This window comes from Pholcus phalangioides, unplaced genomic scaffold, assembly GCF_987345545.1.
Source record: "Pholcus phalangioides strain wild (caught in Gottingen) unplaced genomic scaffold, Ppha-v1.0 ptg000017l_1, whole genome shotgun sequence".
NCBI classification, from domain to species: domain Eukaryota; kingdom Metazoa; phylum Arthropoda; class Arachnida; order Araneae; family Pholcidae; genus Pholcus; species Pholcus phalangioides.
In genome coordinates this window covers 46,701,203-46,728,441 of record NW_028301610.1, presented here as the reverse complement: position 1 = coordinate 46,728,441, position 27,239 = coordinate 46,701,203, and the positions used below count along the sequence as shown (strand labels likewise).

The 27,239-nt window shown below is 38.0% G+C and overlaps 2 protein-coding genes across 4 annotated transcripts in view; both read right to left on the bottom strand.

Annotated features, from left to right (window-relative positions):
• Window positions 1–2,616, bottom strand: part of LOC149073971 (solute carrier family 23 member 2-like) — a 29,461-nt gene extending 26,845 nt beyond the window's left edge. The window contains exon 1 of the mRNA XM_089246491.1: window positions 2,488–2,616. Within this exon, the coding sequence (XP_089102617.1) occupies window positions 2,488–2,514 (27 nt within the window). The 5' untranslated portion in view covers window positions 2,515–2,616. The remainder of the gene's footprint in view (window positions 1–2,487) is intronic.
• Window positions 2,617–24,991: 22,375 nt separating this feature from the next.
• The window catches only part of LOC149073970 (solute carrier family 23 member 1-like), a 42,769-nt gene continuing 40,521 nt past the window's right edge, over window positions 24,992–27,239 (bottom strand). For all 3 annotated transcript variants that reach the window (XM_089246585.1, XM_089246586.1, XM_089246587.1), the window contains exon 12: window positions 24,992–26,282. In XM_089246585.1, the coding sequence (XP_089102711.1) occupies window positions 26,005–26,282 (278 nt within the window). In that variant the 3' untranslated portion in view covers window positions 24,992–26,004. The remainder of the gene's footprint in view (window positions 26,283–27,239) is intronic.

Below are 27,239 nucleotides of genomic sequence, written 5' to 3'. Positions count from 1 at the left end.
TTGTGGTCTATGAGAGCTGGAAGGGTCTGAAGAAAAATGACGACTTAACCGGAGTGACGACTTATCAGGGTGACGACTTAACGAGTTTTTACTGTATATATATATATATATACATGTGTGGGGGGATGCCATGGAGAAGGAGGAAGGGGAAAAAGCTGAGCAGAACCATCAACGATGGAGGTGAGAGAACAGAGAGGGGAAAACACACACAACTTTGTTTCATATGGTTACAACAAACCTTCTCCATGAGGAAAAAGGAGGTTGAAGAAAGAGCCGGACGCAATATTACGTCCCTGATTGCAAAGGGGCTAAAGTTCTTCGGAAGTTACCCTTATATAGTATCTGTAAATAATTTTTGTATCGATTGTGAATCATTCGTGTATTATTGTGAAATCGAACATGTTCGCCCGCGCCTAAAGTGGAACAAAGGAATTAGCAGAAACTGAAGAAATTCGTTTCTCTGAATATGGTGAGAAAGTGCTCTGTACAGATGAAACAATATTGTTTTGCAAACTGTGTGATACTAAAGTTGCTGCAGAGGGGAAATCCACTGTGCTGCGGCACATCTCAACACCGAGAAACATAAACGAGGTCTTCAATGACAAGAAGACGAGAAAAAATAGTTTTCTTTCGGTTTCTACGTGTCTGTGTGTGTGTTTGGTACATTAGCTGTAAAAAAAATAATTAAGATCTATGTTATTGATTCCCTAATATTCGTAGCGGTTAGTAAAACGAAGAATTTTTGTTCATACAATATATATAAGTAATGGTTCAAAATAGTTTATCAAAATAGTCAATTTGTAGTTAGTTGCATCAACATTTCTCATTATCATATTATTTTCCTAAAACTAATGGTATCTGAGATAAAAAGGAAAAAAAAATTAAGGCATATTTTCGTTTTATAGGGCATAAATACATTTTTTATAGAGCATTTTTTAGAACTTTTTTAGGGCATAAAGATCCCTATTGATAATGATTGGCGTAAAAATTCAGCTTACGACGCGGCTGTTTCATGTTAGTATGGACATCCATATCACGATAACAATATTATATATCAACGGTAATGTTCGTTAGCTGAATCCGTATTCGTTAGCCGAGGCAGAAAAATCACGACAAGAAATCGCCTTAGCCGAAAAATTTCTAACAAGGAAAAGAGTCCAAAGGTGTAATCCTCAAAAAGTTTCGAAAAAATTACCGCCAATTCTACTCATTTAAATATGCACAAAAAATATAAAAATATCCGGTGGAATTATTATGAGTCACAAAAAAAAATGTAAATATTAATATTTTGAACGCCAATAGAGGCCAAGAATAAATTTAGAATCCTCCAGCCCTAGAATCTTAGAATGACGTCATTCAATGGCTATAGGTGAGATGGCCTTCAGTGACGTCACGAGCTTCGTGCAGAGGGCATCTACTATAGATGGTATTGAATAGGTACAGCACAGACAGGGAAAGAGAGAAAAAAATAACTAGTTTCTATAAAAAAAAAACTGAAGGGGAAAGGGGGGGGGAAAGACATTATATATATATATATATTTATAGATATCATCAAGAAGCGCGAGAGGTGATAAGTAGCCAAGTGTTGTCATATTCAATAATTTTTTGTAGCTTTAATAATTGCATTCCACTGCTAATTTTTTGCTTTTATGTGTTGCTGGGTGAGATGAATATACTTGAACTTTTTCATAATTTTTTGAGGACGACACCTTGGGACTCTTTCCTTATCAGTTTCCAAATCTAGTAACCCTATTTTAGGTTTTTCTTTCTTTTTGATGTCATATCAATCGTCCTCCTACGTTACGAAAAATTCGTCCTTTTGTCCTCCTTTTCAGGTTTTTCATAATTTTTTGAGGATGACATCTTTGGGCCCTTTCTTTGTAAGTCGAGGCGTTCGTTTTTTTAGCCAGGTATCACCGTATTTTAATCCTCATAAAAATGTATTACATTAGAACAGTGGTTGTTGTGACTGGAATCAATGAGAATGCATAAGTGTCACGAGAAGTGTCACAGCAAGAACTATTCACATGAATCTTTTTTCCAAATCTCAAAAAGTGTTAAGAAATAGTAACTTTTTCTTTAGTTTCGTTTTTGAATTAATTTAAAAATAAATAAATAAATAAATAAAACGGAAAATAAATATTAGCCACAGCCAAAAAACACATTAAATAATATATAAAAGAATTCATAGAAATTAATTAATGGATAATTAATGCAATTAATTTCCAGAATAAAAAACTGAACTTTCTAACAGATAAAAACGAATAAAAAGAAACGCATCATCCATGCGGGAATTTAAGTCGCAATATACTGGGGGTGCGGGAAGGAAAAAAGTTAAAAACCAATGTATTAGAATGAATAAAAACTTCTTAATAATTATAATTATTAAGAAGTTTTTTTAATTCATTCTAAATATAATACATTTTTACCGCATCGACTTACATAAAGATGTAAGAAATAGAAATGACAGCGTTCAACGAAACTTACTTCAACGACAGTTGTCTTCGGCCCCATGATGTCAGCCGAGATTTGAAAATGAAAAGGTTTTTCAGGCAATAAATCGAGCTATTTAATGGTATTTTAGTGGAGAGGACGGGTTTTAACTAGATTAAGTTGTCTCACGCGAAATAGGCTGAGACAATCGTTATCAGTTTCAATTACAGACGTCTTTATCAAAACTCGAAAAATTCATGTCGTCACCAACGCAATCGTGTATTGATACTAAAAGAACAAGCTGTCATTGGATATGATGTAGGAGGCTCCTTGTTTCTACGAAAAATCTCGGACTCCATTATCTCTTCCGTATAAATAATGCTTTACTGATCGCCCGATATTGGTGAAGAAACAGGCAATTTTTTTCTTCTTATTTTCAATGCCATGATGATTAGTGTGATCGAAACCATTAGAATATTGTTTAGTTTAGTGCCGTTTGTGATAAAGGCAATCACACGTGTGTATACATACCTTGCATTTATGATAACATAGATTATAAGGGGATAAGATTATAGTGATGCTGGAGGTGTAATTATCGGATGATTCTGTGTAGGGATTTTCCGGTTTCGACAGCACCTCTTAGAGATAGAAGTCTGCTTGTGACGTCAGTAAGTAGTCCATTTCCCCTCAGAATATTCAGGGGAAAAAATTCCCTGCTCGTGCCAGTATCATCGTTGTGAGGAAAATAAATGATCGGGCTCAGAATTGGTGATTTCTATGCCCCACATCCAATCACTATGCGGTATTTGTGAGCCAATCAAGAAGATTCAACGCCGGAATAAGAAGAAACGAAATAGGATGCTGTGTTTCAAATGTAGCAAACTTGCTAGGTAGTCTGAATGACGTTTGTGGCAAACAGTACAGAGGCCTTCTATCTCTAGGAGATGCTGACTTGACTGGCCATTAAGATTTTTTAATCCCTCTGATTTGGCTTACCTAGGCCTTCTTTAAGGCGCTGTAATGTCCCGAGAATAAATCTCGTGTAAAAAAATTCTCCTATTCAGAGAGAGATTCAGTCTTTCCCCTCTTTCTATATATGTTTAGCGTTCACATATTTTTTGTACGTATTCTAATTTCTTAGTGCCTAGGTATATTAAATTGATAACATTTTGGCATTATAAATTTAAAAAATTAGCATGGTTGTTGAAATATTAAACATCAATGGCACAATGACGCCTCACACCATCGTTCCAATTATTGGTGTCGGAGCTTGCCTGTTTACGGCAATATCCTTTGTTTTATATGACACTCAAGTGTCATATAAATATGACATACATACCCGGGAGGTACGTGAAGAGATAGTGGCTCACGTGGTGAGTCACTGGGAAAATTTTTCTATCATGCCACATGATAGTGCTAGAAATAATTATAGCAGTTCTGCCGACTACTTCTTACTTATGGAGGTTTATGCGAGTTAAATAAATATTTTTGACAATTTTCGAGTCTATCGCAATGGAGAGCTGTTTTAGAAATTTGGTGTAGAAGGGAACCCCGTAAAGAGACTGCGTTTTAAGTCTATGCAAGACCTATTTTATGGATATTTTGATGTTCATTTGCCTCATGAAGATGGATCGACTACATCTATTTCTCAATCTGACAACTCTGGTGGAATAATCAGCTCTGAGAAGCCTACTAAGAAGTGTTGTGATAGATTTACAGATGCCAGCAGAAAAAAACAGCTCATACATTCTGCTACTAAATACAAACAAAAACACGCAGCAGCTAATTGCCAGGGGGCCGTTCAAGAATTACGTCATCATCGACGGGGGGGGGGAGGAGGTTTCCGATTTGCTGACTTTTGATGACAAAGAGGAAGGGGCGGGGGTTTGGATAATGCTTACGTCATCAACCACCCTTTATGAAAATATGAGTTGGATTCAGAGGGGCAGAGCTGATGACGAAATTTTTCTGGCAAGGGAGGGGGTGAGGGGGTCAGCGTTTTGCTGACTTTTGCTGACAACGGGGAGGGGAAGGGAGTCAAAAATGGCAAAAAATTTGCTTACGTAATACTTGAACGGCCCCCAGCAAAAGTATCCGGAGGCTCACAGAGTAGCAGCATCTAATTACTAGCGAAACCATCAGGAATTTCATTGAGTTGCAACAGCTAATTTCCAGCATAATCATTCGGAGATTAACAGAGCTGTAGCAGCTAACTACCAGCAAACTCATCCAGAGGAGGTTCGCAGAGCATTAGTTTGTAGGCATGAGCAGAATAATTCAGTAGGACGATCGGAGAGGCGATTACTTCCATGGAAGGTTAAAGCTTTTTCTGGGATGAAATACGACTCCGAGATAGCTTATGAAACCGAAAAAACCGTATCCCTGAGCGCTATGAGTCATGAATGCATATACTGTAACGCCCTTAAGTTTAAAGAAAAGACACCTGGTATGTGCTGTAGTGCTGGTAAAGTACAGATCTAAAGTACAGCTTTTTTGCTTCTTCCTGAGCCGCTTTATAGTTTGATCATGGGTCTGCACCCCACATACATTTCATGAACCGCATAAGAAAACACAATGGCTGCTTCCAAATGACTTCTTTTGGAGCAAAACAAATAATGGAAGATGGATTTATGCCCACTTCCAAAGTGAAGGTTCAGGTGTACCAACTTGACTGGTAGTCTGCGACCTTTGCCTAAACAAGACCCTCAATTCCTACAGATTTATTTTGTTAGAGAGGATGAGAGAGAGGCACGCCTAAGAGGCAGCAACTTCCCTGATGTAAAGCAAGGTCTGATAAAACAGCTGCAGGTGATTTTGCACCATAATAATCCGTACATAAAAGACTTGAAAAGTACTCTCGGGAAAGTACCCGAAAATTGTAAGAACTTTGAGGTTGTAATACATGCTGATAGATAACCAGCCGATGCTCATAGAGGACGATTTAATGCACCTGTCGTGGTGAGGATGGTTACTAAATCGACATCTCCCAGACTGACCCAAAAACTAAATTACTCCTTCGAAAAAGTTTCTGCATTGAACTTTTATTTTTACCTCATCATGATCAGAAAAACAGATACCAATCATTTATTGTACTGTCGATCTCTTTTTAGCCAATACTTAGTTGAAATGTACGCAAAAACTGAGACCGAGCGGTTAAATTTCATCAGAAACAACCAGACGCTACTCAGAGCTGATATATAGTTACATACATCTTAGAGATGCTATAGGGAAAAAAGATACCAATGTTACTCATCTTGGGCAGATGATAGTGCTACCATCATGTTTCACTGAGGCACCACGGCATATGCGTGAGAAGACTCGGGGGCACCATGACATACGTTCGCTATTACTGATCTATTCGTTACATTTACGCTTAATCCTCGATGGAAAGAAATTGCAAATGCATTACTATCTGGGCAAAAGCCCCACGAGCGTCATGATATCATGTAGCCAGGACATTTCACTTGAAAGTTGAAACGTTTGTGGCATTGCTAACAAAGGAGAATTTGTTTGGGGAAGTGCGTTGTTTTATATATTCTGTCGAATGGCAAAAGCGTGGTTCGCCTCATATACACATTTTGTTGTGGCTACAACAACGTATTTCTCCAGATAAACTGGATAGTGTTATTTGTGCGGAGATACCAGACCCCCATAAATGATCCTCTCCTTCATGAAATCATCAAGACCAATATATGATCTACGGAACTTGCGGTGATTTAAATAACAAATCCCCTTCAAGATACTCAAACAGGAGAAGACGGATACACAAATTGATTTCAAGCCAAAAATGAAATGTTAGTAGACCCTCAGGATTAGACCAATTCCAGGACCACCATTACTAGACGTGGAGACAGTAGAGAAAATGATCTGTGGGGCTCTCTCTCTCTCCTTCGAGTTACGAATAATCTTCATGTATTTGTTGTATTATTATGAATAAATCATTATCATTTCTATAGTTGAAACATGTCTATCGTGTTCTATTTTTGTAAAAAAATTAACTATTTTTTTATATTACCACGTATGCGGGACTCCTTCAAGTGCGGGGCCCTGTGTGGCCGCATCTGTCACACGTCCCTGAGGGCGACTCTGGTAAATTTAATCGATACTAAATACATATGTTTAGTAAATAGCCATAGTTGTTTGCAGTGCATTTGTGGTGCAAAAAAAAAATAAAAAATAAAATAAAAATAAATCAAAACAACATGGGACCAGACAACACCATCTATAGCAGAATGCCTCTGCGCGAAGCTCGTGACTTCCCTGAAGAAGGTCATGTCACCTATAGCCATTGGATATACTACAAAAAAGGGTGATGGCGCATGCGTCAGACTGCTATATCCAACGGCTATAGGTGAGATGAACTTCTTCAGTGACGTCACGAGCTTCGCGCGGAGGCCATCTGCTATAGATGGTGTTGGCCTCACCTGCTGAAACAATCACATACCTAGGTTGCGGCATACATGAAGCTCGAAGGTAAATTGTTTTAAACTGAATTGCAACAGGAAAATTTCAACGGTGTGTGAGCTTGGATGAGAGAAAACAATCAACTTATTGTTCTTACATTACTGCATACTGCAAAAAAGATTTCACAATTTTTTCCAGTCCACGTTCCAGTCTTCCTTCTGCTATACATGGTGTTGGCCCTGTCTGTGCTCCTACCACGCCTTGTGTCAATGAGCCTTGTGTCGCCTTGAGCCATGACGTCAATTCATGACCTCTTTGGACACTCATCGGTCATACATACACCACACAGTCCAATGTCCACGCGAGACATGTAAAGCATGTAGAGAAACAAAAACTTCTAATTTCCCTCTGCTTTTCTAACACGAGCTTTGTTGATCTGAAACACGTCTAACGTCATCCGGTCAAAGCAAAGTTAATGCATGGCAACACCAATATCTCTGATCACTCGTTTGCGTCTAAATGGAGCTTTCTGATGACACAAATAATACTTCTTTTTTTTCAAACCGAGCACAACTCAGATCTATCGCCATGGGCAATTTACTACCTAGCGTGTTGTACCGGAAGTGTAAGTGTGTGTGTACCTAACAGTCTGAGTGCGTATCTAGTGTTGTGTATGATTTTTAGTGCTGCCATCTTTCTTTCAGAAGTAAAGTGAGTGATGCGTTATGATTGAATTTGCGCTATTTGTAGGTCTGTTGCTCTCTGTGGCGAGACTTTTTAAAGGGGAGATCGGCTCGCATTCGCGCCTTGAAGTTGGGAACCACAGAAAACCAACTTCAGCCGACCACCACCGTGGCGACGCGAGTCCGTCACTATGACCACACGACAATTAATACTGAGAGTTGGAAAATTTAAAAAAAAAAAAGAGCAATTCTTTTGAAGTTCTCATTACTAAAAATATCCAAGTTTTATGGCCCAGATAATGGCCCTGAAATTCACTAATATATTCAAAAATATGCATTTATGGCACAGAAATTTCAGAAAAGGGCATTTTTACCAAAATTTTGAAAATAGGCATTTATGGCATTTTGCCTGAACTTCGGTACTCTACCTATCAATTTTAGAGAAATCAGTCCGAGAAAATGCAACTGATATGCTTATTGGTTGCATTAGTAAAGTTTTATAAAATAACTTTTCTAAAACATTTTTAGTGTAATCCCGGCACTAGGGGTCATTCAAGTATCACGTCAGCATCGATGGGGGGGGGGGTGGAAAGGGGTATTCGATTTTGCTGACTTTTGATGACAAGGGGCAGGGGGTTTGGATGATGCTTACGTCATCAGCCACCCTTTTTGAAAATATGAAATATTTTTTAATGACATCTTACTCGGTCCGTCAAAAACGAGAAAAACCTTTCGATAGATTGTGGGCGCCTGAACTAACATTCTCCCTAATGATAAATTTCTCTGACAGAGCGTCTTCAGCGATCGCTAAATGTTTCACGGATCCTTCAGGTGCTCAGGAAATGTGTTCGGGCCGATTGAGTGCTCTGGAACTGTGCAACGCATCACTCAAGTGATCCATTGCCACGGATCACTTGAGTAATCTGGGAATGTTCCGCGGGCGGGTAACTTGAGTGATGTAGAACCGCACTGGAGGCCGCTTACGCTTAAGTGCTCTAAAATTGTGTCACATGTCACTCAAGGGATCTCTAAATGTGCCACGGATCGTTCAAGTGTTCTGGAACTGTGTCGCGGGTTACTTAAGTGATCTTTGAATGTGCCACGGCCGTACTTCAGTGATCTTTGAATGTGCCACGGCCGTACTTCAGTGATCTGAAAATGTGCCTTGGGCCACTTAAATGCTCTGGAATTGTTCCACGGGCCAATTAAATGCTCTGGAATTGTTCCACGGGCCACTTACATGCTCTGGAATCATGCCACGGGTTGTTTAAGCGATCTGTAAATGTGCCGCTTAGTTCATTTTCACAAAATTCGGTTTGAGGGGGCAAGCCACATCAGATAACCTTCAGGGCGAGTCAAGGGTTTACCATATATGGCTTAATGGTGGGTCGCAATGAATTTCTTAAAGAGAAATTTTGCATTCAAACAGCATTGAGAAATTAACAGAAATCGATTATAATAACATATAAGGGGCCATTCAAGTATTACGTGAGCAGATTTTTAGCCATTTTTGACCCCCTCCCCCCTTGACAGAAAAATTTCGTCAGCAGCTTAGAATATTTCATATCTTCAAAAAGAGTGGTTGATGACGTTGATGACTCTTCAAACCCCCCCTCCCCCCTTGGCATCAAAAGTAAGCAAATCGGAAACACCCCCCCCCCCCCCGATGCTGATGTAATACTTGAAGGACCCCTAAAGGTGTTTTCTTTCGAAATTTTAATTTTTTAAATGTTTTTTACATTAAAAAAAATTTTTTTTTGTCTAGGGGGGCGCACGAGCCCCCTATGCCCCACCTCCTCCTGCGTACGTTTCTGATCCCAACAATATGCGTTGGAAGGTAGGGAGCAGTGCTGACGAAACTTTGCTGACAAGGGGGAAGGGTGAAAAATGGCTAAAAATTTGCTGACGTAATACTTGAACGGTCCCTTATAGAAATAGTTCAATACAAGACATGTGGGGTGTGCTTTGGAATTCATAGATGGCGTACAGCTAAGCTATTTCCAAATAACGTTTACTCTTGAGTTTTGAGTAAGCTGACCATATTTCCTCGAGAGAAATATGGGACATCGGGATTCCAAATACGGGAAAATACGGGACATAGCCAATTATCGCCAAAAACGACGCCAAAACCAAAAAGAGTTGCCAAATACTGTTGAAGTTACGGAAAATCACAATGGCGGGAAATGATGCATTACTGCAAATTGCAATGGATTCCACGAAAAAAAAAAAGTTTACCAAGTTTACTATATGTGGGAGATAAATATTCACATATATAGTTGTAATTAGGGTGACCATACGTCCCGTATTTCCCGGGACAGTCCCGGTTTTTTTCCTTTTTCTAGCCGTCCCGACTTTTTGACAAGAGTGTCCCGGTTTCTCCCGTTTTTTACATGACGCCTACTTGGAGTTTTATTCTTTATTGAAGTCAAAGATTGAAGAAATTTTTGAACTCATAAATTATATTATGATAATTACAACTACAAATAACAACATTATTCTCCCATATTTGGTTTGGTGAGCGTTTTATTTTGTGGAATCCACAGCAATTAGCAGTAATGCTTCGTTTCCCGCCATTGCTCTTTTTCCGTAATTTCAGCAATATTTGGCAACATTGTTCACTTTTGGCGTTGTTCTTGGCGATAATTGGCGATGTCCCGCATTTTCCCGTATTTGTAATCCGAATATCCCGTATTTCTTTCGAGGAAATATGGTCAGCCTAGTTGTAATTATCATACAATAATTTATGAGTTGAAAAATAATTTCAATCTTTGACTTCAATAAAGATTAAAAATTCATGTAGGCTTCGTGTGAAATACGGGAAAAACCGGGACACTTTTGCCGAAAAGCCGGGACGGCCAAAAAAACAAAAAATACCGGGACTGTCCCGGGAAATACGGGACGTATGGTCACCCTAGTCTTGAGGAAAGATGTTCGAGATAGCATTTATAAATACAGTGACACTTCGGTTAACGAGAATTTCGCATAACGAGCAAAAAATTTTGCTGATTGCATTATGGAACGTGACTTTATTTATTTATGCAATATTGTTGGCCTTAAAGGCCTATACAGGAGGATGCAGTAGATTTACACATAGGTATTTAGTAACATTTGACAGAGATCGTTGGAAAGTTAACAATAGTAGAGGGAAGTTTGTTCCATTCAAGTATGGTATTAGGAAAGAAACTGTGTTTAAAACAGTAAAGTGTTTAATCCAATGACACTTGGATTTAAAACATCCAAGTGTCATTGGATAGGTTCTTTTCCAAAGTCATACAAAAAGAATAAGTTTGCAAACAGAGCCCATAAATCGTCCTAAACACGATAGTCCTAATCTCTCTCGTCTTTTAGAGAGTAAGCTAATTTTTAAACATTATCGTATCGTATTGTATGTTTATTTATGGCGTTAATATCATAAATTTATTGTAGTATTTATCATATTATTATTGTGTTGTACGAGGAGTGTTTTTTAACACTTTCGGGTCTGAGCTATTTCGACTGTGTTTTTACCTGTGGACTGAGGGTTTTTGGCACTTTTCATGATTTTTTTTAAAATACTTAGAATATATACATCTCAACACTTATTTTTAGCTAGAAATTTCAAATTCTTTTCCTTCATAATATATCAATTATTTAAAGGTACTAATTAATATTAATTAATGAGAAATAATTAAAAAAGTATGTTTTATAGTTTTAATAAAAGTTCCGCATAAGAAAACATCATTTTTTAACATAAAATTTCAAACAATTCTGAATAAAAACGTATCCAAATGTTGTACAAATAACTAAAAATGTTTGTTATTGAAAAAAATCCTCTCTTGTCATCAACAAACATGGCTACCTTACTTAGGAAGACAATACATATATATATGTGTATGTATATATATATATAATTTATTTTGGAACTAGAAGATTTATATATTAAGTTTAAAAACACTGGGAACATATATATTTCAGTCATTTTATAGCTGCTAGGGTTAAAAGTTAAGCCCGAGTCTGACTTGGGCTTAGTTCCCTTGAACAAAAATGGCATCCCGAGTCAGGCCACGACCTCCTATATAACCTAAGTTATCTAGGTGGTCGTGGTCAGGCTCGGGCTTAGACCCGAAAGTGTTAAGTAAGTACCGTTTTGAAATTCTGCCACTGCAGCGCTGCGGTCGGTATTTTCCGTACACGCGCGCTGTGTCAACACCTACTAGAGAATTTTCTAGCGGGTGTTGGCTGTGTACCTACATCTGTTGCAGTGATGGTAACTCGCGGGAAATTTCCCATATTCGTGGGAAAAATTGGCCAAAATTGGTCCACATGGGAAATTTCTTGGGATTGTGAAAATTTTGAGAGTTCAGCAAACAAAAGAATTTTTATTCAAAAAAATATATATAAATGCAAAACAATGTTTTTTTTTTCTAGTGTAAAATACTTGATTACATACTTCTACCGATAGATGGCAGCACAATTTTCGGAATGTGTGGGGAAAATTTAGTCAAAAGGGAAATTTCGCTTGACGAGGTTACCATCACTGATCTGTTGGCAAACCACAGACGCCATTACGGAAACATTCGACCATGTTTAAGTTTGTTTGTATTTAAAATGCCTCCGCAGATTAAGAATGCCGCCGACTGTGAAATACGAGCTGTGATTCGTTTCCTTAGTGCTAAAGGCGTGAAAAGCGGCTGAAATTCGTCGTGAGATCAGTGAAGTGTGTGGAGGAAACATGAGCGATGGAATGGTACGGAAGTGGGTTAAAGCTTTTGAAGATAGCCGCACAAATGTTCATGATGAGGAACGAATGTGTGCGATCTTCCGTCATTACTGAAGATTTGGTTCAGAAAGTTGACGAAAAATTGAGGGAGAACCGACGCTTTACGATTTCGTCATTATCTAATGAGTTTCCTCAAAATTTCCAGAAGTGCTCTCTATGAAATTGTGTCCGAACGCTTAAATTATCGAAAGTTGCGCAACCAAAAACAAAAGGCGTGGCATCATGGCCCCCACAAGGGGTGGGCTGACAAGGCTCCAGCCCTGGGGCCCGGGAGGATTTTAATCATTTGTTTTGTTTTTTCACGCTATAAATTCATCATAAAGGGGGCCGATGTAAAGTCTGGTCGGGGGGGGGGGCGTAAAATACCGCAGCCTAGGGGCCCTGCTTCAGGATGTGGGGGCCATGCGTGGCATGTTGAGTAAGGGGATCGTTTTGCTTCATGACAATGCTCGCTCACACGTGGCTAATCGAACCAAAGATCTCATCGCCTCATTTTTCTGGGAACAACTTGATCACCCTCCGTACAGTTCCGATCTAGCACCCAGTGACTACCGCATGTTCCTGCATCTGCAGAAGCATCTATGTGGTCAGCGCCATGACGACGATGATGAGGTCAAAACTGCCGTGTTGCAGTGGTTGTCAAATCAGGGGGCAGTCTTCTATGAGGATGGGATTCAAAAGCTGGTTGTATTGTTAGCGAATACCACCTGCTCTTTAGATGTAGGTGCGTAGCAGAAAGACACCTGCCATGTAGCGGTACTATCATTTTAGTATCATTCGATGTTGAAGTGTGAGACCGGACGCATGCAAGAAAATGCGCTCCCGATGGGTCTCTGATGTATCATATAATTTAATCATTTAATTAAATCTCTCATATTAACGATGTTGTCTCTCCATCTTGAAACGTCTCATTCGTTTAGTCTATAATTCAGAAGTGGGATAGATATAGACATAGACATAGATATATAGTGATAACGATGATGCTATGCATATCCCACGTGCGTTGATGTTTATGAACTAGAGCCCACAATCGGCAGCTTGCGAAGTTTGTCTTCTCGACGACGAAACAAAAAAAAAAAGTTTCTTCTTTTCTACTGATGATTGCCGATGACGCGGGTTGCTGTTTCCGATGTCACCCGAGGATATCCGAAGTCTACCGAGGATTGCCGAGGTCTACTAATCGCTGTTGAGGTTAAAGATTCCGTGGATCTCCGATGTTACCGAAGATATCGATGTCTCCCGACGATTGCCGATGTCACCCGAGGATTCCCGAAGTAGTCTAATGGCTGTTGAGGTTAAAGATTCAACGATATTTCCGATGTTCCAGTGATTCAACGATATTTCCGATGTTCCAGTGATTCTACGACCTATCCTTGCTGGTGAAAATATGATGATGACTGATGTTGTGATGATTTAGTGCGCGATATTAGTATATGCAGTGCGAGATATTAGTGCGTGCATGATGTATATTATTCTGCGACGTTTCCGATGTATCGAGGTGTTGTGATGGTGAGAGTACGCGAGTGTGATGTTTAAAATTTTGCGCAAACTTTGATCCACAGTGAATTTATTTCACACATTATTATATGGTTCCACGTTTGAGGATGCGAGGGTTATATTAGCGCGCAAGTGCGATGTACAAGATTTTGCGCGAATTTCGATTAATTTTCAGTGAATTCATTTTTTTTTATTTATTTCTTTTCGTGTATATGCAGTGAAGTGATTTATTTTTTTTATTGTTGTTGTATAGTGGTGAGTTGAACTATTTTCGTTTCATGATCAGAGTCAATTTAATGCTATATATATATTCCGTATCATTATTTAGCAATAATACCATAGCACTGGTCATTTTCTTTTCTTTTATTATTATTTTTTTAATATTGCAAGATGTCATTCTTAGCGAAAGCTAGAAAAGGTGACTTGAAAATTCTCGCCGAGGAGCTTGGGGAAACAGTTGATCCCGATTTTAAAGTTGCTGATTTAAAACTATTAATTCTAAACTCGAAGAATTATGAGGAAGAATTTGTTAGGGTCCTTGTCGATACCGTTATAGAAACTAGAATACAACGAGAGATTGATGAGCGCGAGGAAAGGAAGCGTCAAAATGACATGGAGATGAGAAAGCGTCAGGATGAAATGGAAATGAAAAGGATGGAATTGGAATTGGAAAAGAAACGGTTAGAACTGTCTCTAAGTTCAATTGGTGGGGGTCTAGCGAGGGAAAATGATAGTTCATTTAAAGTAGATCTTCATAAATTGATCCCAAAATTTGATATGAAGAATGATATTAGCTTATTTATGACCTCTTTTGAGCGTCAGGCTAAGATCATGTCCATCCCGAAAGAACATTGGGTTACGCATCTCATTAGTGTATTACCATCAGAAATTGTTGCTCTCATTGCCAGAGAACCTGAGCAGGAAGCTGCTGAATATGACTATGTTAAGAAACTTCTGTTGAGACGATTCAAATTGTGTCCTGAACAATTCCGTCAGCTTTTCAATAACCACAAGAAAAGTTCGGAAATTACGTGGAAGGACTTTGGTTTCGAATTGAGAAATTATTTCGAGGAATGGATAAGCGGATTGGGAATAAAAGATTTCGAGGGGCTAAAAGAACTTATCGTAACAGATCAACTAAAACGTAGTGTGGATACAGATGTTCGTAATCATTTCATTGATGAATGGTCAAAAATCACAACCGTGGTAAAGTTGACAGAAATGCTTGACGAATATGAAAGTGTGGTCATGAGCACTGGTAAAAAAGTGTATAATAATGAATATTCAAAAGGCTCTAGACCGCCAACTCAAAACTTGACTCGAGAAAAATTTAACAAAAACAAACCACAGAAAGAAGATAATCATTGGCGAAAGGACATTGATACTGGCAAACCTGCAGACCATAACGCGTGTTATAACTTGTTACCAGAAGGGGCATTTTTCCAGAGATTGTCCTAAACCAAAAAGGGTGAAGTTCTGTACATCTTGTAAAAAAGAGGGTCATGGTACCAAAGATTGTTCAACAAAACCAAAAAATCCTCTGGTGAACACAGCTATGTTCACGCCGAAAATAAACATTCCTTCTCACAACAAAACTGTTCGTATCAATGAGGTTGAAACTGAAGCTGTTGTAGATACAGGTGCTGACATCTCTATGATGAAACAAAATTTTGCTCAAAGGGTAAACGCCGACGTTCGTAATGATGTTATTTCTCCTATTAGAGGTATTGGTGGTCTTAGTAAACCTCTAGGAATTACAGAAGTGAATGTCGCCATAGATAATGTAGTAATGAGAAGTATTACATTCTATATCGTAAAAGACGATACTTTTGAGGGACCAAATGTACTCATTGGTAATAATGTTATCGATTCACCGGAATTAATCATGATTCGGAAAGAAGGAAAGTCACAGTTCCTTAATATCGATGAGTTTGATAGATTGTGTAAAATTCAGGAAGTATGCCAAATACCAATAAAGAAAAATAGAGGTATTTTGCGTGGATTCTGGCATGATGAGAATAGCGAGCCTGATTCCAGTGTTGATGCTTCTGATGTTATGATTGCAAAAGCAATCACAGGCAATAGACAACCTATTATTTGTGAAGAAATTAAAGTTGGCGATGTCATAAAGGAACAAGAAAAAAATAGGCTGTGCGAATTACTTAATGATTATCGTTCGTGTTTTGCAAAAGAACCTGACGAAATCGGATGCATCAATACAGCTGTGATGCACATAAATGAAATTCCAGGAAGCAAACCGGTAGCACGATCTCCATACCGTGCTTCACATTATGAAAGACAAATACTGCGAAAAATTACAACTGAAATGAAAGATCAAGAAATTATACGAGATAGTATATCGGAGTACAGTAGTCCAGTACTACTTGTTCCCAAAAAGACTGGTGAATACAGAATGGTGATTGATTACAGGCAGTTAAATGCTCAAACCGTGAAAGATAAATTTCCCCTTCCATGTCTTGATGATTTACTTGACCGTCTTTCAGGATTTAGCATGTTTTGCATTCTTGATGCATGTCAAGGATTCAACCAGATCCCAATGGATGATGAATCATCACGTAAAGCTGCGTTTACAACACCTGATGGGCATTTCGAGCCAACTCGTTTATTTTTTGGATTAGCAAATGGACCTCCAGTTTTTCAGCGTGCGATGTCTGTTGCTTTGGGTGATCTATTGTGGAACACTGTAACATGTTTTGTTGATGATATATTTTTTGGCGCATGTGATTTCGATGACATGATGGTAAAATTGAAAAAGGTTCTGGAAAAACTGCAAACAGCTGGGGTGACATTGAAACTATCCAAATGTGAATTTGGTATGCCTGAAGTGGAATATCTTGGTTTCGTGGTAAGCAGAGAGGGATTGAAGCCTGGGCCAAGGAAATTAATTGCTATAGCTGAGTATCCAGTTCCCAAGACTAAAGAAGAACTACGACGATTTTTGGGTTTGACTGGTTTCTTTCGGCGCTTCATAGAACGTTATGCTATCATAGCATTTCCTCTTAACCGTTTATTTAGGAACAATCAGTTATTTGAATGGAATGATGAACAACAAAATGCTTTTGCGATCTTGCGAGAAAAACTAGTGTCACAACCGGTGTTAAAATTATTCGATCCTTGTGACAAAACAGAATTGCACACTGATGCAAGTGCGGTTGGATTAGCAGGTATGCTACTTCAACGTGACAATAGCAACAATCTAAGGCTGGTGTACTGTGTGAGTCGTAGAACTCATCCTAATGAAGAAAAGTACCACTCCAGTCGTCTTGAACTCATTGCTGTTGTATGGTCAATGACGCGACTTCGACCGTTATTACTTGGCTTGAAATTTACGCTTGTTACCGACTGTTCTGCTATCATATACTTGAACACTCAACGAAATATTAAGCCTCAAATTGCGAGATGGGCTGAACAACTTAGCGAATTTGATTATGAGGTGAAACATTGTCCTGGAAAGAATATGACGCACGTCGATGCTCTCAGTCGTTCACCTGTGGAAGAATGCGAAAATACATCGTATGACGGGATTCGTTCTAACGGTCCAAGCGAATTTAATGTAAATCCCAAGGCATTTTACATTTCCAACGAAAGAGATAGAGTTTCTCTTATTCAGTCTCAGGACAAAGAATTTCAGAAAATTATTTCCGTTCTCAAGAAGCCAGTATCTAAACGTACTCATCATGATAAATCTACTATTGATAACTATGAGTTGAATGAAGGTATACTATATCGCATCGAAGAAATTAATTGCAAGCAACGAAAGTTGTTTGTGATGCCACGAACCATGAGAAAATACCTTGCTGTGAAATATCATGACTTTTCAGATCATTATGGTGCAGAAAAAGTAGTACAGATGATCAGAGAACATTTTTGGTTTCCAAAAATGGTGAGCTACGTCAAGCAACATGTGAGACAGTGTGTGGTCTGTGCATTTACAAAAGCACCATCAGGAAAGAAACAAGGGAAATTGAACCCTATACTCCCAGGTAAAAGACCGTTTGAAATTATTCACATGGATTTCCTAGGACCATTGATATCCAGTTCTCATCGCAACAAAGAACTTTTGGTCATTATTGATAACTTCACGAAATTTGTTCGTTTACGACCGTGTCCTAATTGTTCCACGAAAAGTGTACTCAAGTACTTTGATGAATTCATCAATGATTATGGAACTCCCCATCGTGTTATAACTGATCGAGGAACCTGCTTCACGTCAAAAGCATTTGAAGATTACTGTAAATTGCATGGAATCAGACATACACTTATCTGTAGTCAAAGGCCACAAGCAAATGGTCAAGTCGAGCGTATAAACAGAGTTCTTATACCTATGATAACCTCGTCTGTTAAAAATGAGTCGCATAGGGATTGGGATCGAGTATTGCCTGAAGTGCAAAGATCGATAAATTGGGCACCCAGTAAGTCCACAGGCAAGTCCCCTTTTGAACTTCTACATGGGTACAAACCCGAAAGACCCGGTCACTTCCCACCGGAATTATTGCCAACGTCTTCCGAATATGAGTCACCAAACAAATTGCGTGATCAAGCTCGAGAAAATATTCTGGACTCAAAAGAGAAAATGAAAGAGATGTACGATGCTCATCACAGCGTTGCTTTTAAATATTCTATTGGTGATGTGATAGTGGTACGACGGTTACCAGAGCAGACCGGAGTAAGCACCAAAACACAAGCAAAGTACCGAGGTCCAATGGTGGTTGCTGGAATACTGCTATCAGACACATATAAGATCACTGATTTTCGTCAAAGTGGTCAAGGGCGAGGAAGACGAAAAAAATTATACAACAACAGCCCATGCATCTCAGATGAAACTATTCCATCTTATTGACGATGAAGATCAAGTTATTGACTCAGAGCTAAATGACGATGATAATGGTGAAGTGAGACAAATCAATGATAATCATGTACCAAATGCATATACACCGAGAGAGGATTATTGCGATTCTGACAATGATTCAAACAGAGTGAACCGTCCTAAAAGGGCGAGAAAATTGCCATCATATTTGAAAGACTATGAACTATGAGAGAACTGTCATTATTTTCTGACTTCAATGCATATTATGTGTGTTTACTAATTTTTGTACTTTGTTATATTTTGACATTTATATTGTGTATCGTGTTTTATAGTTTCCATAATTTATTTTTGCAATTAGTGTATTTGTCGATATACTTCAGAAAAATTGTGCTGTGCAAAATAATGTTTCATGTGAACGAGGACGTTCTTGTAGCAGGGTGGCCGAATGTTAGCGAATACCACCTGCTCTTTAGATGTAGGTGCGTAGCAGAAAGACACCTGCCATGTAGCGGTACTATCATTTTAGTATCATTCGATGTTGAAGTGTGAGACCGGACGCATGCAGGAAAATGCGCTCCCGATGGGTCTCTGATGTATCATATAATTTAATCATTTAATTAAATCTCTCATATTAACGATGTTGTCTCTCCATCAAGAAACGTCTCATTCGTTTAGTCTATAGTACGATGCGATAAATGCCTTAGTATTGGTGGAAATTATGTTGAAAAATAAATCAAGGTACAGGTTTTCATGTTAAAAAAAAATTACTGATTTAATGCCGTTTCTATTGGTCAATTGTATATGAATGAATAATTGTGGAACAAATTATCCGAGTTTCTATTATTTCCTACGGGGAAGTTTGATTCGATATACGAGGGATTTGGATAACGAACTCTTCCACGGAACAAATTATGCTCGTTAAACCGAAGTTTCACTGGAAGAGGCAGCACAAAGATATTACGAAGAAAAAATTGGATATTCCCTGTAGCCTTTCAGACCCGAGCATTCATTTTTTGAGTTTTTAAAATATTTTTGCATTTTTGATACTCAAGAAATGCAACAAAACATATAATATCGGCAAATCTATTTTTTTCAGTTTCAATTTTTTTGTTTTGTAAAGAAATAATACATTTCGTTCAAAATTTTTCAGCCAAGATGATGCAGGTGCAGAGTATATTCATCTTTACATTCATTTTTTTTTTCAGGATTTTATTGCTACATTTTATGTAATAAATCACACTTTTCCCTGAGGTACTTTCTCCTGGCAGCCATCTTAAAAATCCCCTTGAACGTTCAACTTTGCGCGCTGCCTTCTGATAAAAGCCCTCAAAGCTTACATTCACCATATTTCTAACTCCAGAGGCGTATTTACAGGTTTACGGGGGGGGGGGGGGCTTACCGGGCTATAGCCCAGGGCGGCCAGTTGAGAGGGGTGGTAAATTTGAGAAATTATCGGCCAAGAAAATTAGTAGAATGGGAGAAGGGCGGCAAAATTTGTATAACCCCCCATAGGAGAAGATTTGTTTTTCCATTTTCAGAAATTTACTCAGACAAGTGTGCAAAAGTGTTCATTAATTATTTAAAGCGCGCCTAATAATTTGAAACTAAGTGCAATGTACATCATAAGGAATGAATTTCGTTATGCTGTGCTCATTTATTAGCTAGCGGTTCTATCCGCTTAGATGAGATGCTATTTTTTCTGAGATGGTGTGTAATATGCTGTGATGGTAATATGGAATACTATAAGCATCGTCTCAATTGGGCTTTGTACCAACTTCTGTACCTCATAAAGACTATGCAGATAATCTCTTCACGATGGTTTCTAAAGATAGAAGAGGAGAGGGAGAGGTCTAGAGGAAAAGTTGTGTTCTGTTTTCTGTGTGCGCAACTTGACTGTGTGTTGTGCGACAAAGAAGGAAAATGATCTGTGACTTTTGTAAATGGACTATGACACCATCATTATACATTATTTTTAAAACGTGCTTTATCAGAGGAAGGCTAAGCGGACTATATATAGCCCAGGGCTTCAAATTCCTAGAATGATTGGACAAGAAAATTTGACAAAAATGGGAGGAAAGTAGCAAAATTTGTTTAGCCAGAAGTGGAAAAACTATAAATCCGCCTCTTTTTGATCTTAGCTCCCACGATTGCTTTTCTAGGCAGCGACAAACTTTGGACAATTCAATATCACTGGTACGTGATTTTTCTTTCATATATATGACACAGGTCTACAAAAAAATACTTTTTAAAAACTTTGTTAGTTTTGATATAACTGATTTTTATACAGTAAAGCCTCTCTTTTGCGGAAACCGGTGGGACAAAAAACTTCGTCCGTAAAAGAGGGATAACCGTTAATCAGGGATTTGAAATGCATACTTTTATTATACAAGAGGGAAATTATACATATATTATTTGGCCGTAAAAGAGAGGTGACCGCGTTAAATGATATGGAAATATGTCGTGGGTCACTTAAGGGGGATAAAAGTTGCAGCGAGCCACTTAACCTTCCTGCACCTTAGAAGACAAAATGGAAGACATGTGGCAATCTGAGAAGCCTTTGCATTCAATCCAACTACCTATATCGATTTGCTTAATGGACAGCAGAATTCTGAGAAATATCATAACTAGGGCTCGGATTTCTATGTCTTTGCATATTTTTTTTTTTTTTTTTGCATATTTCGTCATTTTTACGTGATAGGGTATATTTTCAAAACTTTAAGGCATATTTGCATAATTTTCGGTAATTCCAATCCCGCTTCAGACTGGTTTTTTCGGTCCCCGCCTCTTACGAGAGCTCTTACGGGATAGGATTTTTGTAAACTAAAAATGGAACATCATTGCCGATTGGTAAAAATCCTGAAATTCAAATTCTACCAATACAATGACATTGAATTTTTAGAGCATGAAAATACTAGCCCTTCAATGACACTGGTGTGTCGCCGTAAATAGATTAGTCATCTGAATCGGTGTCAATGATGGTAACTCGTGGGGAAAGAGAGCCGCTGTGGTCGTCGAGTGGTTATAGTGACGGACTCGCGATGCGAGGATCCGGGTTCGAACCCCACAGTGGTGGTCGGCTGAAGTTGGTTTTCTGTGGTTCCCAACTTCAAGGCGCAAATGCGAGCCGATCTCCCCGTTAAAAAGTCTCGCCACAGAGAGCAACAGTCCTACAACGATAAATCATTCAATCATAACACTTCACTCATAGTTAGAAAAACTGGTGGCAGATGGCAGCACTACACATAACAAGCATTACAGAGAAACAAAAACAACTTCACGTCAGGTTTCACTACACGTACACGCGCATTCCCGCATGTACGGATTCGTTGGGGGTTCCGCAGGGGCGGGGTGCATGTGTGGTGTAGCAGTAGTAAGTAGGGCCTCCAAAAAAAAAAAATGGCTCGGGGATCCATGATGTTCTTAAGTCAGCCACCTCGTTGGGCAATTTGCCTGTTGTGGCATCGTATTTGTATTTGTATAAAAATTGGCTAAAATTGGTCCGTGGGGGATAATTTTTTAGCGTTTGTGGGAAATTTTGAGTTTTCATCAAATAAAAAGAATTATTTACTTATTTTTTAACTTTTGTGCAATGCTTTTCTAAAGCTAACTACAGTACTTGGGTAGGTAATTCTATCTATAGATGGCAACACATTAATTCTGAATTTGTGGGGAAAAACTTACTCAAAAGGGAAATTTTGGCTCGATGAGATTATCATTAATTACTGCATCTGATCAGTCTCGCGCAGGTCCAGATTAAAGCCATATAGGGACTCAATATTTTCAAGTTCTTCTGAAGTTATCCTGTAAGTGTAAATAATTTTTGTATCGATTGTTAATGATTCGTGTATTATTGACTGTGCAATTGAATTTTCAACTTGCCTAAAAGGACTACATAGAAACTAAAGAAATTCTTTTCTGAATATGGTGAGAAAGTGTTTTTTCTGGACAGATGAAACAACATTGTTTTGAAAACTGTGGAAAGGAAATCCACTGTGTTGCAACACATCAACACTGAAAAACATAACGAGGTCTTCACTGACTAGACAACGAGAGATAAACAGATTCTTTTTTTTTATTTTTCTTACATTAAAAAATTTCTGTGTGTGTTTGGTACATTAACTGTCAAAAAAAATTGTAAGGTAAGTAATTGATTCTCTGATATTCAAAGTAATTTTTAGTGTTTGTGGGAAATTTTGAGTCTTTATCAAATAAAAAGAATTAATTAATTTTTTTTAAATTTTGTGCAATGCTTTTCTAAAGCAAAATACAGTACTTGCTTAGGTACTTTTACCTATAGATGGCAGCACATTAATTCTGAATTTGTGGAGTAAAACTTACTCAAAAGGGAAATTTTTGAGGGAAATTTTGGCTCCATGACGTTGGTTGGTAAAGTTGGTTGGTAAAACGAAGAATTTTTTGTTTAGAATAGTTTAGACTATATAAACACTTCTCAATTATCATATTATTTTGCTAAAACTAATGTTATTTGAGATAGGAATAAATAATTTTTTAGGACATATATTTTTTGTTTTATAGTGCATATTTAGTTTTTTAAGGGCATAAATGCATTTTTGTAGAATATATTTTAGAAGTTTTTATGGCATAAAAATCCTATTTAGAAGACACCAACGAATAAGGCAAATACACGAAAAATAATAAAATTCCTAATGCATTTCAACACCAATGTGTGCCGTCTTCAGAGGAAAAATTAATTTTTCCTCTGAAGACGGCATGCTTATTCGTTGGTGTCTTCTAAATATTCTTGGGCAAAGTGGATCAACTCTTCTATATTCTATAAAAATCCTAGCCCTAATCATTACTATCTTGTAATCATTTTTGCATGTGTTTTTTTTTTGTAGACAATTTTCATGTATTCCAGAAAGATAATGCATATATAGGTCTATAATCGATAAAAACAGAAAAGAGTGTCTTCAAAATAACCACGTAGCCGTCATGGAATGGGCAGCTCTTGGTCCAGACTTGGATTAATAACCGAATAATAAAGATATTATGCACGAAATTGAATTGATGGGAAAAAATTTCCGTATGTTTAAGGGGCCGTTCAAGTGATACGTCAGCAAATTTTTAGCCATTTTACCCCCCCCCCCCCCCCGTGAGCAAAATTTCGTCAGCTCTGCTTCCTACCTCCTAAGGCATATTAGTGGGATCAGAGACTTACGCGGGGGGGGGGGGGTCAAAGGAGAAAGGAGGCTCGTGCTCCCCCCCCCCCCCAAGAAAAAATTTTTAATGCAAAAAAATACTTTAAAAAATAAAATTTCGAAAGAAAATACCTTTATACATGATATTATAATCAATTTTTTGTTAATTTCAATGCTATTTGAAAACTAACAACTTAAAATTTCTTTTTAAGAAATTCATTGCAACCAACCCTCCAAGACATATATGGTAAACCCTTGGCCAGGGGAACAAATGGGGCCCTGTGGGTTATCTGATGTGCTTGCCCCCTCGAACATAATTTTGTAAAAATGAACTAAGCGTCACATTTACAGATCGTTTAAGTTCCGCGCAGTTCCAGAGCACTTAATCGGCCCGGACACATTTCTAGATCAGTGAAACATTTAGAGATCACTAAAGTGGCTCTGTAGGGGCCTTATCTATAGGGTGAATGTTAGTTCAGGTGCCCACAAACTAGTGAAAGTTTTTTCTTGTAGTTGGTGCACCGAGTAAAATGCCATTAAAAATATTCCATATTTTCATAAAGGGTGGTTGATGACCTAAGCATCATATAAACCCCCTCCCCCTCATGGGCGGAGATACGGAGATAACTGATCTAATGTATATATGTATATATGAGCTGACATCATCATCGTGCCCCCCCCCCCCAGACTTCCAAGTCAATCTCCGCCTATGCTCCCCTTGTCATCAAAAGTCAGCAAATCGGAAACCCAGTCCCCCCGATCGATGCTAACGTAATACTTGAATGACCCCTTAGCAATAGATGGAAATATTTCTGTTATGTTGTGTAACACTAAATAACAAAGCACTGGTAATGATGAGAAAACAGTTTATTTTCATTTAAAAAAACAAATAAACAAAAAAAAAACATTTGTTTGTATATACATATGGTGTTGTGATGAATGGAAATTTACATATAATACATATTGAATTTCATAAGATATGCATATCATGAAACTATTTCCCAGCTCTATAACTTACATCTATACTTATACAGCTTAGTGCCCATACTCAATCTGTCAGTGCCCACTAAACACTTTTAAGTTCTTTAGTTCAAGTCTAGACGACGTTGCGGTAACGATCAGGAGTGGCTCCTGAAGGAGGTGTGAAGGCAACTGCCCCCTTTAAAATTTCAAGTCAATAATTTAATTCTTCAAATGGATTTGATATCATCGACATTTTTTTTTCAAATGAATTCGATAAATTAGAAAAGAAATATTTTTGGAAGCACTGATTGAAGGCAAAAAGTGTCCAGTAAATTACGGATCATATGGCCAAGGTTCGGTGGCGCTTTCCATGGAGAGCTGTGTATTCTTCTTTCCTCTTTGGGCGCTTTCCGTAGTGCGCCGATATGAAACACTTTGAGTAGTTAGAAACACGAGAGAAGGGAGAAAAGAGATGGTCAAGCACAGGTTACTACGCTCGTTTTGGCCGCCCTGAAAACTACGCGCCTGATAATGATGCTGCAATCTAACTTTTTCGTTATAGAGTATAATGCACCTTTCAAATTAGAATATAAAGTTGAAAGAAGAGTGTGAATTTTCACAATTTGCAAAAAACCATTGCCTATGTCAACTGCTAAACCTAAACGACGACTTTTAACGTTGTTAAGACATCGATCAGGTTTACTGCGTAAATTATTTACGTTAATGCTGCGTTGATATAGAGCATTGTTATTTTTATATTGCATAGATATACAGATAATGTTAAAAATAATTTGACAAACAAAAATAAGTTTTCAGTGCAGTGCTAGAGATGTGAAATTCTCGACAATAATCCTTAGAAGAATATTCTCTGGATGGGCTACTATATATATTATAAATAACACTTGAGAATATTCTGCAGTTATTTATGAAAGTCCTTCAAGAGAAGATTTTCAAGAATATTTATATTAATGTATATTTTAATAACTAATAATTGATGGTACATACTTATTTGAAAATATTCTCACATCTCTATGTAGTGCAAAACTTCACTTATTGTAAATACTTGACTACATATTTTCACCGATGGATGACAATGTATTTTTCGAAATCTGCGCCCTCCCTTACCCCAGAATATCGCACCACGAGTCACCATTGGTATCGATTAATGACCATAACGTAGTCTAGATTTGAAAATTTTCAGTTCAAGAACCTCGTCAATGAAAGGGTTAAGGGAACTTGGAATGTAAAAAAATATGATAAGTTATTTGTACATGTCAGTCAGAAGTGTGTCGTCTCCGTATTTGTGACCACGTTGTTGGCGTTGCGGTGGTTTCCACCACGGCGACAGCAGTTCTTTAAATGAAGAAGTTTTCCTTTAATGACTTCTTCCCTGAACGTAGGGCTGATAGGAAAGTATTGAAAGATGGAAAAGCTCTTGATGGCAGGCATCATCCATGGCAAGTCATACGCCTTACTGTTAGGTGCATAAGGCGATTCTCCTGTTTGCTGAATCTCATTTTCTTTCCATTTCAAGACGCCCCTTTCTTCATCGGTTCCTGTAAAGCAATCGATCAGTATTTATATTTTTCCGCATGCAATTGATAATTAGTCAAATGGCATTTTTTCAATTGGGAGATTTGAAATAATTCTGAAATATTGGAGGCAATGCATAGATTGATAATTTTTATTTATTTATTGATTTGATGATATTTATAATGATCGAACCGATGGTTGGGACATTTAAGAAAAAATAATGAAGATAGAGGTACAAAAAAGTAAAAAAGAACCGGAGGAGGACCTTATGGTCTCTAAATAAACTGGAACACCAAGTAATTGTTTGCCTTCAAACACTGGTCACTCTTGGCTAGATTTGAACGAGCAATTTGATCATGAAGTCGACCAGTCAAATCGGTTATTGCGCAAGTAAAGCGCAATGAAGTAACTGGATGTCCATTGTCAAGTCTTCCGATATGAGTTAGGGTAAGAGCTGAAATGGCTTGCTTAGTTGGAAAAATATCATGCAGTAAAACCTCGTTAAGTCATCCCCCTAGTAAGTTGTCACTCCGGTTAAGTCGTCGTTTTTCTTCGGTCCCGTCCAGTTTTCATAGATAACAATGTTCATAAACCCTCGTTTACTCGTTGCTAATTTCGGTCAACTCGTCATTATGTAAAAGGTTGAGAGAGAGGAACAGCTGATTTCTATGGCTCCCTTTAAAGAAAAAGCTTCATAACAGCATTACCGTACGTTCAAAAGTGATCATAAAAGCCTTATGTAACAATTCAGAACAGCTCAAGTAACGAAATTTACGCTGAAGAAGTCAATTTTCCAACTAAAAAACAATAGTTATTGAAACGTCGGGACTGTTTGAAGTGAACCTGATTTCTCTGTGTGCATGGGCCCCACTAATTTGGGACTTCAAGTTTAAACAAAATATCTTCGTTGAAGAACCTGACATCCCCCCGCCAAGTTGAGGGATTTTAATGTTTGCTTTTCCTTGCCCAGGGCAAGGTCA